Source organism: Pinus tabuliformis, chromosome 9 (assembly GCF_031772625.1).
Source record: "Pinus tabuliformis cultivar Carrire ecotype Pingquan chromosome 9, CPIR1, whole genome shotgun sequence".
NCBI classification, from domain to species: domain Eukaryota; kingdom Viridiplantae; phylum Streptophyta; class Pinopsida; order Pinales; family Pinaceae; genus Pinus; species Pinus tabuliformis.
Genome location: NC_142307.1, coordinates 1,434,620,801 through 1,434,635,723, shown reverse-complemented (window position 1 = coordinate 1,434,635,723; position 14,923 = coordinate 1,434,620,801). Strand labels below are relative to the sequence as shown.

At 34.2% G+C, this 14,923-nt stretch overlaps 1 protein-coding gene and 1 pseudogene across 1 annotated transcript; both read left to right on the top strand.

Moving 5' to 3' along the window:
* Positions 1-71: 71 nt before the first annotated feature.
* On the top strand, positions 72-2,137 carry LOC149153949 (nonsense-mediated mRNA decay factor SMG7-like). Its single transcript, XM_089443985.1, has 3 exons — positions 72-230; positions 597-832; positions 1,153-2,137. Exons 1-3 carry the CDS (start codon positions 72-74, stop codon positions 2,135-2,137), a joined length of 1,380 nt encoding a protein of 459 aa, XP_089300111.1.
* A 297-nt stretch (positions 2,138-2,434) lies between these two features.
* Positions 2,435-8,096, top strand: LOC149153948 (glutamate synthase 1 [NADH], chloroplastic-like; annotated as a pseudogene).
* Positions 8,097-14,923: the final 6,827 nt, after the last annotated feature.

Genomic DNA, 14,923 nt, shown 5'->3' with positions numbered 1-14,923 from the left:
TATAACAATTTCATCTTGTATTGTATCATTTTGTGGTTTGTAGTTTCCATCTTGCGATATTGGAAACATACATGGGAGATGAACTTGTTGCAGTTTATCGGTATTTTTTAAGCTTGGCAGTTGAAATTCCATTTTCAACAACAAGAGACAATTTGATTATTATATTTGACATGGTATTCGTCTTTTTTTTTGGAAGTAAATCTGATTATAATGAATATAATTTTTATCTGGTATGGCTGTTCACCTAAGTGTTAAAAGCAGTGGTATGTTCATTTAGTGTGTTATATTTTTAGTCTCTTGAAGATTATTGTTACTAGTTAACTTCCATGAAAATCAAGACTTTGCTGCATGAATAAGAGATGATGGATCTTTCTCCATACCAAACATTTTATTATTGTACATTATGTTTACAAATTGTTGATTGTCTTGCATTGAACATTTTATTATTAGAGCCAATTTTGTGCATGCCCATCGATATCTTATGAGAATTTCCAATTTTAGTTTGGGCTTTATTCTTCCATAGTGTATGCTAAGAGCATTTTTCTTGCTCATTTCTTTCATCTATTGAGGATTTAGTTTGATTTGTGTTTCTACAGAATCATCAACATTATTCTCAGTTGCTTCCTGAGATGGAAGTATCGGTAACCAAGCAGACCCCTACAAAAGGTGTTGGTGGGAGAGGAAGAGGGAGAGGGGATGGGAGGTTTTCCCTTAAGGATCAGAAACAAGGGGCAACCATATCAAAGAGAAAAAAAATTAATATTTTAGAGGTTAAGAAGGATTTTCGAATTCGTTTCATTCACCTTAATGGGATTCTCTTTACACGCACAAGGTATGATTTGTTTCAAGCTTTCAACTTTTCAAACCAGTTTTGACATTGTGTTTGGTGTTTTCCTAGTTCATATATGCCTCTTTACTTATAAATTTCAAATATTTTAATTGCCAACACATTTGATGAAGTTTGTTCCTCTCTAATAAATGAATTTGAGGAGCTTTCCAAACCTAAATTCATTTCAGAGATGGGGATTGGTTTGGATACATTGGTCAATGGCTTGAATTTTAGTGGACTTGTGGTTCTTCAGATTGTGTCAATTCTAATATTCAAATTTCATAATATTAGTGAAACTGAAAACAAAAGTTTGTCTTATGCAGAAATTTTGCAACGATTTGTTCTTCTTCAGAATGTTTTACTGCTTCTTTTGACTTTGTGGGGCACATAATTAGCAAATGTGAGAAATCAGATGATGTTTCCTCTAGTCCATTTTTGCCAGCAACACTAGTTTTTATGGAATGGTTGGCTCAAATACCAGATATTGTAGCATGTAATGATGTTAAAGAGAAGCAAGCCAGAGAAAGATCATCTTTCTGGAGTCATTGTGTCATATTACTTAACAAAATTTTGGTATTTGAATGTCTTCACCAAGATTCCAATGGAAGTAGGGTGGAAGGTGAGATTGCATTTTCTACTCCTAAGAGGTATAATGATGAGGAAGCGAGAGGAGGGGGTGTTTCATTGTGGGAGGATTTTGAACTGAGGGGATTTCTTCCATTGGCCCCAACACAACTTGCTCTAGATTTTTCCAAGCGACATTCTTACAGTGGATTTGCTGGAAAGAAAGAAAAGAACATTCGGGTTCAAAGGATTCTGGCAGCTGCAAAGGTTGTTGCAAATTCAGTAGAAGATAGAAGGTATGGAATATATTTTGATGCAAACTTGATGAAGTTTTGTATTGTTGGAGAGGTTCCTGAATGCAAGATTGAAGACCAGTCAGAAGTTGTCAAGCCTAAAGTCTCTAATGCCATGAATAAATTTGATAATATTCTACAAGAGACTGTATCCAATTGTGCAAAGGAAGAAGCTTCTTCATTTGAAAAACATGTGTTATGTGCTTCAGAAGTTACTACTGTGAAGGAAGATTCAGATAAAGAAGAAGAAGATGAAGTAATTGTCTTTAAACCCACTGCAACAGAAAAGCATTCAAAGTTAAATATTGCTTCAAATTCACAACAGAACCCTGTTGCATCTTTAAGTATTCAGAATCTGACTCCATTGTGTCTTCCTCAAGAACCTCAGGAAAGCTTCTCCAATTTCCCCCCTCCAACTGACTTGCCAATACAGATTTCTGGGTATTCTTAAACATTGACCATTGGGACAAACCTTTCTTTGGGGGCATATACAACTCCCCATGAAGTTTCCCAATTATTTGAGAGTTCTGCAAGTTCTATGATAATTGGTCAACTAGTATTGGAACGTCTACTGTTGGGCTAACCAATTGTCTTGAAAGTTTGGGGTATGAAAAATTACACTGCACCATTTTTTAATAGTCATGCAGGTGTCACCGGCTTTAGAAATTTTAGTCAACAACCTTCTCAGTAGATAAATCATCTCCATCCTACATGGTATAGAGATGATGAAGCACTTGTTTTTAATGGGATGACAAACTTGAATCTTGGTCATCATTTTCAAGAAAATGGATCTTTGTTAAAGTCAGAGCTTCCTGCTAGTACTCTGGGAAAAGTTGAGTCTGTTTCTACACATTCAAATTGGATTCCTTCTCAAAGTTTGTATTCATCAACTCCACTTGGAGTCTCTGTGAGTACTGTTGTTGCTGGCATGTCAGACAAGCCAATTTCCAATGATCTTTCCTCAGCCATGGTTCAAGAAAACTCCGGTCAACCAAAAATCTCCAGTGAACCTCATGTAACAAACTTTGAATCATCAACACTGTCCAAGGTTGATACACCAACTACCAAAACTAGTATAACTACCAAGCCGACAAACACCCCTAAACTAAGCATTAAAAAAGGACATGTGAATAAACATGTTCACCATTTTGGACCTCCACCTGGCTTTGGTCCTGTACCTTCAAGACTGCCAGATAGTTCCAAGGCTGATTTATTGCATTCTAATCCTGGAGTCACCTGTGTAAGTGAACATATGGTTCAGAGCAATGAACAACCCCAAATGGATGACTATAGTTGGTTGGATGGATACACACCATCAAATGATGGAGAGAGAAATGATTCACGTATAGCTCAGCCAAGCTATCCTCTTTTACCTACTAGTGACAATCTAATCAGTGTTGTAGTGAAATTTCCTTTTCCATGCAAGGAGGTTCCAAGTATGCCAATATGCCAAGATCAAAAATTACATGTGAAGCAATAGAAACTTCAATACAAGGCCCAACAATAGCAGCAACATCAAAGCCAAGTGTTTTTTCCTAAACAACAACAATAATAGTCTTTGTGGTCTGCGAGGTACTTTGGTTGAGATCCGTAGGTTCTATGAAGCCAATTCTAGGAATGAAATGGTATGTGCATTGATATGATGATAGTTCTTTCAGTTTGCCTTATCTACGTTTCTGTGTGAAAAGAATGGAATTTTCTAGGTGATTAATTATATTAGATTATATATCTTGCATCGTAGATTGTATATGCATGTACCTTAGATATCTTGCTTGGTAAAAGGGTATACCATAGATGCTTCGGGTGTTGGATAGGAGTTGAAGAGGTTTCCTTTTAACAATTGTTTGTGGTTTTAACAAGATACCATCAGGAAATTCTTGTTGGTTGAAGTTTGAGAATTCCATCTATGGTGGAGGCTGCTCCATTGGCCATTTGACCAACTTCTCATTTTTATTTTCTTTAAACATGAAGGAACTTCATAGATGATATTGGTGGCGGTTTGGGAGAGAACATCTTCTGAGATAACATCATGATTTTCACTTACTACCAAGACATGTTGTTAGGCTATTATGTTTTGTGCATGGTATACTTTCAAGCATTCATGTGAAGGCTCCTTCCTATATTAGACTAGATATTTTCTATTAAAATTTATTTTAAATGTTCCTCTACAGGGTGCAAAGCCTGACGAGGGTGGTGAAATTCATGGCCATAAATTCATTGGTGATATTGTTGTTTACAAGAAACTCAACTACTGATGTGGGGCTTATTATCCCTCCACATATCGATATTTATTCTGTTGAAGATCTAGCACAACTTATTTATGATTTTAAGGAAATTATAGAGTAATGACTTAAAGGAAGAATTTTCATTTTACTTTTTAAAGAATATGTACACATTGTTCTATTATGCGTTATTTTATTTTTATTCAGTTCTTACAATGGTCTAAGAATTTGGCATGCCTTGGGATATCCTAGAAGGAGATGGGTTGGGCATTCCAGTTGAAGATTAGAAGGATTTGTTCCTGAAATTTATATGTAGTTCTATCAACTAATCTGTGCAAAATGCATTTCATAATTTATGCTTAAATACTAGTAGGGCCATTTTTCTGACATGAAATGCATAGGCACAACTTTCATCTAAATTGTAGACTATAATTTGATGTGCATGTTTTAGATGTCTGGAATTTGGAGGCTTCTTTGAGTATTATATTTCTTCCCAATCCCTCTTTTCTTGAACCACACACAATTTCCAATGTTTGTTAGCCTGAACAATGAAATGTACATCTCCTAAAAGGACCATCAACCAAAGTTGGTCAAAACCATATACCTTCCTCTAAACCAAACGTTGGGGGCCTTTGCATGTTGTAAGGTTTCATGTTCAAGATATGAGGTTTGCACTGATGGAAGGTGAGAAATATGTATCTGATTATTTTGATGGATTTTGCTACAGAATCCTAATCCAGGAGCTAGAATCAGCATAAATCTAGTCTCTGAAGTTGGAGATGGAGTGATAAAAAGTGGTGTAGTAAAGGTCCATGCAAATAATGTATTTATTTTAGGACATGATGGTGGTACTGGAGCATCTCGTTGGGTAGGAATAAAAAACATTGGGATGCCATGGGAAATTGGGCTAGCAGAGACTCATCAGAGATTGTTGGATAATGACTTGTGTGGTCGTAAAATTATACAAACATATGGTCAAATGAAAAAAGGAAGAGATGTTGTCATAGTTTCTCTCCTTGGTGCAGAAGAGTTTGATTTTAGTACATCACCCCTTATCAGTCTAGGTTGCATCATGATGCGCAAATGTCACAAAAGCACATGTCTGCTAGGTATTGCTACTCAGGATCCTATTTTAAGGGAAAAAATTGCAGGAGAACCAGAACATGTCATCAATTCTTCTTCATGCTTGCCGAAGAGGTTTGTGAACTTATGTTTGAGATGGGTTTCAAAATTGTAAAGGAGATGGTCAGCCATGTAGATATGCTAGATATGGATAAGGAGGTTATAAACAATAATGAGAAGCGTGAAAATGTCGATCTTTCTTTGATACTTTGGATTGCAGTGGAGATACACCCAAAAGTTTCTCAATATTGTGTTTAGGCCCAAGATTATGGTGATCTAGATATGGCCTTGGACGAATAGGTGATCACGATTTCAAGGGAAACTCTAGAGAAAGGTATACCTGCTTACATGGAGATTCCCATAATGAATGTTAATAGAGCTTTTAGTACAATGCCTAGTCATGAAGTTACAAAAGGATACAATATGACAGGTTTACCCACACACATGATTCTTGTAAAATAACAGGCAGTGTAGGTCAGATCCTTGGGGCATTCCTTTGTTCAAGTGTTACCCTAGAGTTGAAAGGGGACATAAGTGATTATGTTTGTAAGGGTTTATCAGGAGACAAGATAGTGGTTTACCCTCCTAGAAGAAGCTAGTTTGATCCTAAAGAAAACATTTTCATCGGGAATGTTGAGAAGGAATACAGAGAATGATGTCAAAGGAGAGATGAGGAATGTAGGGCTACCTGTTCTAAACAATTGTAGGAAGATGAGGAGAGATTCAAGAAGAAAATTTTTTAGAAAGAAAAGGACTTCATAGTGCTGGTTTATGATATGAGAAATACAGAATTTGTTGTTTTGCAATTGAGTGGTAAAATTGAGGTGATATATGCATAATTAAAGGCACCATATATAGATTGGAAATTGGAAAAATATGAGTTTTCATCACAGATTGTAGCAGCAAGATAGGGGATTGAGGAGATCAATAAGAGCAGTCAAAGGGCAGAGTAAGCATGGAATGCTGACAAAGAGAAGATTTTATCTTCATTTTCTCCTTATGAGAAACAAATTGAGGAGATGGAAATGGAAAATGGAAGTCTCTTAGTTCAATCTAGAGCAGAAAAGATTGAATTGGAATCCAGATTGAATATGGAAAGGAAACATGAATTACTTGAAGAGAAACAATTGTGGATTTCTGAAAAGGGAAATTTGGACAACAATGTTGCAGAGTTGCAAACAAAACCTGATTTGATGGTCAGTGAGAAGGGATTACTAAACCAGAAAAATAGAGAGTTGAGCACTGAAGCGGAGTGCTTAAGGGCCCAGTTGAATTTACATAATGCTAGACTGACTCAGTTAGAAAATGGGATGGAGAAAAATGAAAGTGTTCAACGTCATTGGATGAGGGAAAAGATTGACTTGCAATTCAAATTGAACGAAGTCAAGGAAAACATTCATTATTTTCTTTCAAAAATCAAAGAAGGGAGGCATTTGAGAGATGAGGAAAAGAGATATTTTGCGGAGATGCAAGAACATTTTGAGTTCATGTCTCACGAAATTGAATTCATGACCAAAAATATTATAGAGCTACACCCTAAAGTGAAGTTATTGAAGACTCGGGAGAATCAGTATAATGTGACACTAATTTGTATGGAAGAAAAAAGTTTGGCTCCCAACAACGATGAGAGATTACAATCTTTTCCTACAAAAGTTGCAACAAGGGAAATTGATATTAACAACTTTTGGTAATAGATCCATGAAAGAGCCAAACAATGATTAACTTTAATTGATCAATACAAGAAAACAAAAATCTCTTCAATGAGAGGAGATGGATGGCATAGGGTGTTTTCTACAAACATAAAAGCATAGAGTTGAAGTTGAAGAGTTGAAGACTAATATTCATTCTCTTGACAACGTTCTTGCATTTGAAAAATGCAAACCTTTGGAAGTGATGTCAGTTGTGCTAGAAAATGGGGAACCAAATAATTGGGAAGAAGGTACTAATGGAAAAAATGGTGTGCTAGAAAATGGAAAGCATGTAAATCAAACAATTATCAGAGTGCTTCAAATGAAAAGACCACCAAAGTTAGTGGCTGAAATGTCAATGCCACCAAAACTTCTACCTATAAAACAAACAACAAAGAAAGTTCCTAGAAAGCAACCTCAGACTATTATGGCTACAAAATTAGGGTTGTTGTTTACCATTCTTCGTAATTTGTACTCATAGTCGGTATCCTTGTGATCAATATTAAAGTTCAGGCTCCAGAGCATAACTGGATGTACATTATGTTTTCTTAGCAAAACTAGATTATAGAATGAAAACTTGTTTTCTTAGCAATGGGATTTCTTGGACTAGAACAGGTAAGCTATATTTTTCTAAGAATCAAAGTTGTTGCTAACGTGATATAAAAATTTAAATTTTTATTGATAAGAACAATGTAACCAGGAGAACTAGAACATGTCATTAATTCTTCTTCATGCTTGCCAAAGAGGTTTGAGAACTTATGTTTGAGATGGGTTTCAAAATTGTAAAGGAGATGGTCGACCATGCATATATGATAGATATGGATAAAGAGGTTATAGACAATAATGAGAAGCTTGAAAATATCAATATTTCTTTGCTACTTTGGCCTGCAGTGGAGATTCGCCCAGAAGTTGCTCAATATTGTGTTAAGGCCCAAGATTATGGTCTAGATATGGCCTTGGACCAAGAGCTGATCACAATTTCAAAGGAAACTCTAGAGAAAGGTATACCTGCTTACATGGAGATGCCCATAAGGAATGTCAATAGAGCTTTTGGTATGATGCCTATCCATGAAGTTACAAAAAGATACAATATGATAGGTTTACCCACAGACATGATTCTTGTAAAATAACGGGCAGTGCAGGTCAAATTCTTCGGGCATTCCTTTGTTCAGGTGTTACCCTAGAGTTGGAAGGGGACATAAGTGATTATGTTTGTAATGGTTTATCAAGAGACAAGATAGTGGTTTACCCTCCTATAAGAAGCCATGTTGATCCTAAAGAAAACATTATCATTGGGAATGTTGAGAAGGAATACAGAGAACAATGTCAAAGGAGAGATGATCAAGAATGTAGGGCTACCTATTCTAAACAATTGTAGGAACCTGAGGAGAGATTCAAGAAGTGATTTTTTTAGTTATAAAAGGACTTCACAATGTTGGTTTATGATATGATAAATCCAAAATCTGTTGTTTTGCAATTGAGTGGTAAAATTGAGGTGATATATGCAGAATTAGAGGCAACATATATAGGTTGGAAATTGGAAAAAGATGATCTTTCATCACAAATTGTAGCAACAAGACAGGGGACTGAGGAGATCAGTAAGAGTAGTCAAAGGGAAGAGTAAGCATAGAACATTGACAAGGAGAAGATTTTATCTTCATTGGCTGCCAATGAGAAACAAATTGAGGAGATGGCAATGGAAAATGAAAGGCTCTTAGTTCAATCTAGAGTAGAAAAGATTGAATTGGAATCGAGATTGAATACGTCAAGGACATAAGAATTACTTGAAGTGAAACAATTGTGGATTTTTGAAAATGGAAATTTGGAAAGCAAGGTTGTAGAGTTGCAAACGAAACCTTATTTGATGGTCAGTGAAAAGGGATTACTGAACCAGAAAAAATAGAGGTTTAAGCATTGAAGCGAAGTGCTTAAGGGCCTAGTTGAATTTACATAATGCTAGATTGCCCCAATTAGAAAATGGGATGGAGAAAAATGAGAGTGTTCAAGGTCATTGTATGAGGTAAAATATTGACTTGCAATTTGAATTGAATGAAGCCAAGGAAATCATTTAGTATTTTCTTAGAAAAATTGAAGAAGAGAGGCATTTGAGAGATGAGGAAAAGAGATATTTTTCAGAGTTGCAAGAACATTTTGAGTTCATGTCTGGTGAAATGGAATTCATGATCAAAAATATTATAGAGCTACGCACTGAAGTGAAGTTATTGAAGACCCGAGAGAATCAATATAATGCTACACTGATTTGTATGGAAGAAAAAAGGCTGGCTCCCACCAACGATGAGAGATTACAATATTTTCCTACAAAAGTTGCAACAAGGGAAATTGATATTAACAACTTTTAGCAACAGGTGCATGAAAGAGCCAAACAACGATTAAATTTAATTGATCAATACAGGGAAACAAAAATTTCTCTTCAATGAGAGGAGATGGATGGCACGAGGCATTTGTTACAAACACAAAAGCAGAGAGTTGAAGTTGAAGAGTTGAATACTGCTTTACATTCTCTTGACAAAGTTCTTGCATTCGAGAAATTCAAACCATTGGATGTGATGCCAGTTGTGCTAGAAAATGGGGAACCAAATAATTGGGAAGAAGGTACTAATGGAAAAAATGGTGTGCTAGAAAATGGAAACCTTGTAAATCAAACAACTATCAGAGTGCTTCAAATGACAAGACCACCAAAGTTAGTGGCTGAAATGTCAATGCCACCAAAAATTCTACCCGTAAAAAAAACAACAAAGTAAGTTTTTGAGAGATTGAATTCAGATAATCCACAGTGTTCATCTTTTCATTTGTCAACGTTTCGAGCCTATACCAAGACTCGTCATCAGGACTGATTTACAGAGAAGAGAAAAGTGTGTGATAAATATGGTGTAGGTGGGTCGTTAAGCTGTTAAGCTGACCAATTGATTATTTAATAATATTTTAATCTTATTTTGATTAATTCCTGTAATATTATCATTTTATATTTATTGAATTTATTACTATCTATGCGCTATTATTAATTTTATTACACACTTTTCTCTTCCTGTAAATCAGTCTTGATGATGAGTCTTGGTCTAGGCTCGAAACGTCGACAAATGAAAAGATGAACACTGTGGATTATCCGAATTCAATCTCTCAGAAACCACTCCACAGAAATCTACAATCCAACAAAGAAAGTTCCTGGAAAGCAACCCCATACTATTATGGCTACAAAATTAGGGTGGTTGTTTACCATTCTTTATAATTTGTACTCATAGTCGGTATTTGTGTGATCAAGATTAAAGTTTAGGCTCTAGAGCATAACTGGATACACACTATGCTTTCTTAGCAAAACTGGATTATAGAATCAAAACTTGTTTTCTTAGTAATGGGATTTCTTGGACTAAAACAACTAACCTGTATTTTTCTAAGCATCAAATTTTCTGCTAAGGTGATATAACACTTTAATTTTTTATTGATAAGCATAATGTAACGATTCAGGTCCAATCTGAATTTAGTTGACAACATTCATTGTTGGACTATGTTTTCTTCTTTCGAAAATTAAGTAATTCAGTGATATTGCAGCCTTCCCAATCCATAACATTGAATACACATATTTTCAACATTTATATTTTGTGTCTAAAAGATACTAGACATACACACCATATTTTCTAGAATTTCTCCATTTACCTCCTCACTCTAATTTTAGGTTTTTATTTGGTTTGACAAATTATTGCAGAGAAGCTTGATATGGAAAGGGATAACAGGTCAAATTTCAAAGCCAACTTTGGTGATTTTGCAACAAGTGTTGATGGTGTTTTTGTTGTTGGTGATTGTAGATGTGGATAATCACTAGTTGTTTGGGCCATTGCTGAAGCAAGACCAACAGCTGCCTAGATAAATAAATTTGTGATGAAGGAATACCAGTTGATCAAAACTTGTAAGATAGAGTGGAGGACAAGGATAAACACCCAATGTTCACTTTCAAAACATAAGTGCCCCCTAGGAAACTTGTTGTAGAAAGTCATAATCCCAAGAAAAATGGCAACAACATGCCAAACAGGCCACTCACATGCCTTGTTATTGAAGTTGTGAAAGGAATCAAAGGTTGAGTTCTCTGCTTCGAGTGTCTCACATTGCTATTCATTAATACTAACAAGGAGGATATTTTGGAAGCATTAATTGCCTGGTCCAAGGCCTTTGTGATGGAAAAAGGGTCTATACGAGACATTTCAGTCCCAATGGACATTTCATCATTTGCATTTATATCCCATTTTCTGCCTATGTACACTGGCTATGATGTTGATGTTTGAAATCCATAATTATTCCCTTGGAGGAGTGCAAATGCGGTTTCCTAGTCCTTTTTCTTGACATGGCACCTGAATTTTCTCTTAGGATTCTACATGGTGATAGATGTTTAGTGGTGCAGAAGGAGAAATGAATCTTTGAGTGTATGGAGGTAGTTGACAGGAGAAATTTAGAAAAAATATTTAAACAATGGATAACTTCTTTGTTTGAATGACAGATCCAAGAAGGACTCAAGATGTGCATGAACATAACTCCTGGTCCTACAACCATTGTACAGGTTTGGTTTTCTTTTCTGTTTTTTTATCTGTTCTTTTCTAGTATACTATTTGATTTTTTTTTTTAGTAACTTTCTTGGAAAAAAATATAGGGATGTCGAGGAGCACATTGCAATATTGTTGTCTTTGGGTTCTTGGATTGAAAAATCAACAGATGGCTTTGTACAAGATGTTGCTTCTTTCTTTGCTATGGGACTTAAAGAGAAGGAAAATTTGCAAAGAGCACACCTTCGTAGTTTGAAATTAGCATGCTAGAACTCAAAGATTTTGATATGGGTAAATATTGTGGTCTAGCTCTAATGGTTCAAAAGTTTCAAGTTATAAATGATCTTATAGCTTTAAATATTTTGTTTTAAATGAAATATGCCCATCTTGAAATTTCTTTTGAAGATGGTATTAATTGAATTAATTGCTTTGTATTTTTCAACCAGATGATACCTTTGGTGGAGCCATTGATACAACTTGCTAAAAGTGGTGCTTCTAAGCCTGCACAAAGACTAGAGGGAATGTATGCTCTACTTCTTGTAGCAAATATTGCGACTGTGGATACGAAATCTAGTTAGTGACATATTGCTCGTACAAGGCATTTCCTTTCTATCCATAAAATGGAGAGACCGATAGTCACTAATGCTCACAGGATCGTTGGATGTAAATTAACTATACGAAAGATTAAAAATAATAGAAAGATGTCAATATTTGAATTTTTTTCTTATCTCAATGTGACAATGGTTTTTGTACTAAGGAGATCTATCTGGTTTGTCACTACTATGTGAAGTCACAAGTAGACTCTAATGTCTCAAGGGTTACAATCATTGTTGAATTTTACTTAGCAGCTGGTGCCTATGCTTGGAAGTGATCCTAACATACCCTTTTTTAAGAGTCTACTATATCATATCTCTATTACCTTCCTTTGTATAAATTATTTTTATCCCTTATGGACTCATATGTTGTGCATCTTATCAGTATGTGTGTATCTTATAAATGTAAAATATATGAGTCATTCTCCATTCTCCAACCCTATATTGATTGTTCCTATTTTCACCTTTGATGCAAACAAGCATTGATCCCATGTGATCATCAACTTTCTTCTCCATGATAGTGTTGTTATAGGATGTATGATGCATTCATGCATCCTTATGTATGTTTGCTTGCATACATGAGAGAGAGAGAGAGAGAGAGAGAGAGAGAGAGAGATGTGAACATTGGTATTTGTTGCTTTTAGGAGTTGCATGACTATTGAGATTCCATGTCTACGTTGGGAGTGGAGGAGAGAGGTATCTACCAGAGTGTTATATCAATATTTTTCTATTATTTTTGTACCATATTTGTTTCGAGGTTATGCTTACCCTTGTGGAAATGGAAAAGATTAGATGTTTGAAGTTTGTAGTAGTTCAGGGTATTCCTCTAATCAATTTTATTTGCAAATGAATTTTTGTCTTTATAAATTTGAAGTCATTCATTGTAGTTGTCCTGATTAATAGATTATTGACTACATATTTTGCCTATGAATTTTGATATTATAGGTATAGAGATGATTCTTAGCATTGAGGTGGTGAAAACTGAAATTTCCACCAAAATGTACAACTTTCAAATACGCCACTTTGATCATTGCAACAAGTTCCACTTTAAACTCTATTTGTATTTATATAATTTTTCAATATATTAATAATAAGAAATTGTTATACAATTTTTAAAATAATATTTTTATTAAAATTATCTATGTAGAACCAATTGCTTTTCAAGTTACTTATATTTTTATTTAATTAATTAAATTTCTTACTTCATATTTTATTCTTCTAAGATATTATATTAATTGTTTTTATCTTTTTATTAAACTTATTATAACAAGATCCAAGTGGTGGCAATGTGAAAAAAAGAAAAATCAGTGACATTGCCACCACGTGGCTCTTGTTTATTATATGTTGTCTTTTTCTTTCCATTTGTTTTCACAAGTTATCAATAGTTTGAGATTTTTAGCATGTAACTTAGTTGGCATGATTGTGCCTAAGATTTTCTTGAAGGTTGAATACTAAGTTCCTAAGGTGTTCTTTCTATGGCGACGTTTTATTTGATTTGTTTATATAGGTAATCTAGCCACATGGTGACCACTATTGACTAATTGAAGAAAAATTGTTCATGTTTCTTTCTTTTCTAGGGAAAAATAACATTGACATTGCTGATGTTGAGGTATATGTCGTATAAATATTTTATAGTATAATTTAGTTTATATTATAGTGTTCATCCTCTTTCATGTCTTATACTCCACATTGTTTCTTCTTTCATTTCCAGAAGAGGAACTCACTATTGATGGTAAGAATCGGGAATTGAAGAAAGAGGAGAACAATAACACTGGAGCGACAAATGTAGAAAGAGAGAGAGAAGAGAACCGGTCTAGTGATACTCTTAAAACCAATATCCTACATGAGACACACACATATAGACTGATGAGAAATTATTTAGAGCTAGTGAACTCACTTGAAATGCCATGGAAACACAATGATAATATTTTGAAGTGATGATACAATATTTCATGTGTAAATTGTATTCCAACCAATATTAAGTTGGAAACTCATACTGTAATACTTGACATTTCATATAATATAATTTATGTGGTTGAAATTATTTATAGTCGTATTTGATATTATTTAGTATTGTAATTAACATCTGTAGCTTTGCGTTTTCATATTAGATGAACGTGCACATTGTATGGCATTCTTTTAAATTTAGTTGCAAAATTATACTAATTAATTTATGCTGATTAATAATGAACACATAAAATCAATCTAAAACTACTAGATTAGTATTTTATATTGATTAATAATGAACACAAATAAAATGAGTATATGACTAAATTAGTCGTTTATAATTATTATTAATGAAAGTAAATGAAATGAATATAAATTACTAAATCAGACATTTATATAATGAATATGAAACTACCAAAAAAAGATAAATGACTACTATAAATGATATATTTGTGATTATAAATGACAACAAAATTTTGCATACATACGATTATTAGTAGCTAATTTACAGTATCTTATAACATGACCAAAATTTAGTCATATTTCTTTGGTCATTAATTGGTTTCAAACAATGACTAAAATTTGCATATATATGATTGTTAGTAGCTAATTTACAGTATCTTATAACATGACCAACATTTTGGTCATATTTCTTTGGTTATTAATTGGTTTTCTTGGGTGATCATGTACTAGTATATTTTGTTGTGTATTGGTCATTAATTGTGATAATTGATGATTAAATTAATGATGAAATTTATCACTAAATATATTACTAGACGATAAAATTGAGACAACCAATTAATGACTAAGCTAAATATGACTAAAAGTTGGTCACGTTATAAGATACTGTAAATTAGCCACTATTGGTCACCGATTGAAAAATGGTCATTTATATGCAATTTTAGTTGTTTTTTTAGTTTTTAATAGCCATTTTGTACTAGTGTGTTTTGTTTGAGCTAGATTGCTAGATTGATTCGAAGCTAACTAGGGTGGATATTGTAATGATAGAGCACATGGCCTAGTGTTCCGTGAACCGAACTGTGGATCACGGTAAAGCCACTAGCCTAGTGACCCCTGAGCCAAACTGTGGGTTGTAGTAAATCTAGGATTGGGTT

Excerpts from the sequence above, each read along its gene's own strand:
- LOC149153949 (XM_089443985.1), top strand. The coding sequence starts at position 72 with ATGGGAGATGAACTTGTTGCAGTTTATCGGTATTTTTTAAGCTTGGCA. Across the intron at positions 231-596 it reads ATGAATATAATTTTTATCTG|AATCATCAACATTATTCTCA; the intron begins GTATGGCTGTTC and ends GTGTTTCTACAG. Across the intron at positions 833-1,152 it reads ATTCTCTTTACACGCACAAG|AAATTTTGCAACGATTTGTT; the intron begins GTATGATTTGTT and ends TGTCTTATGCAG.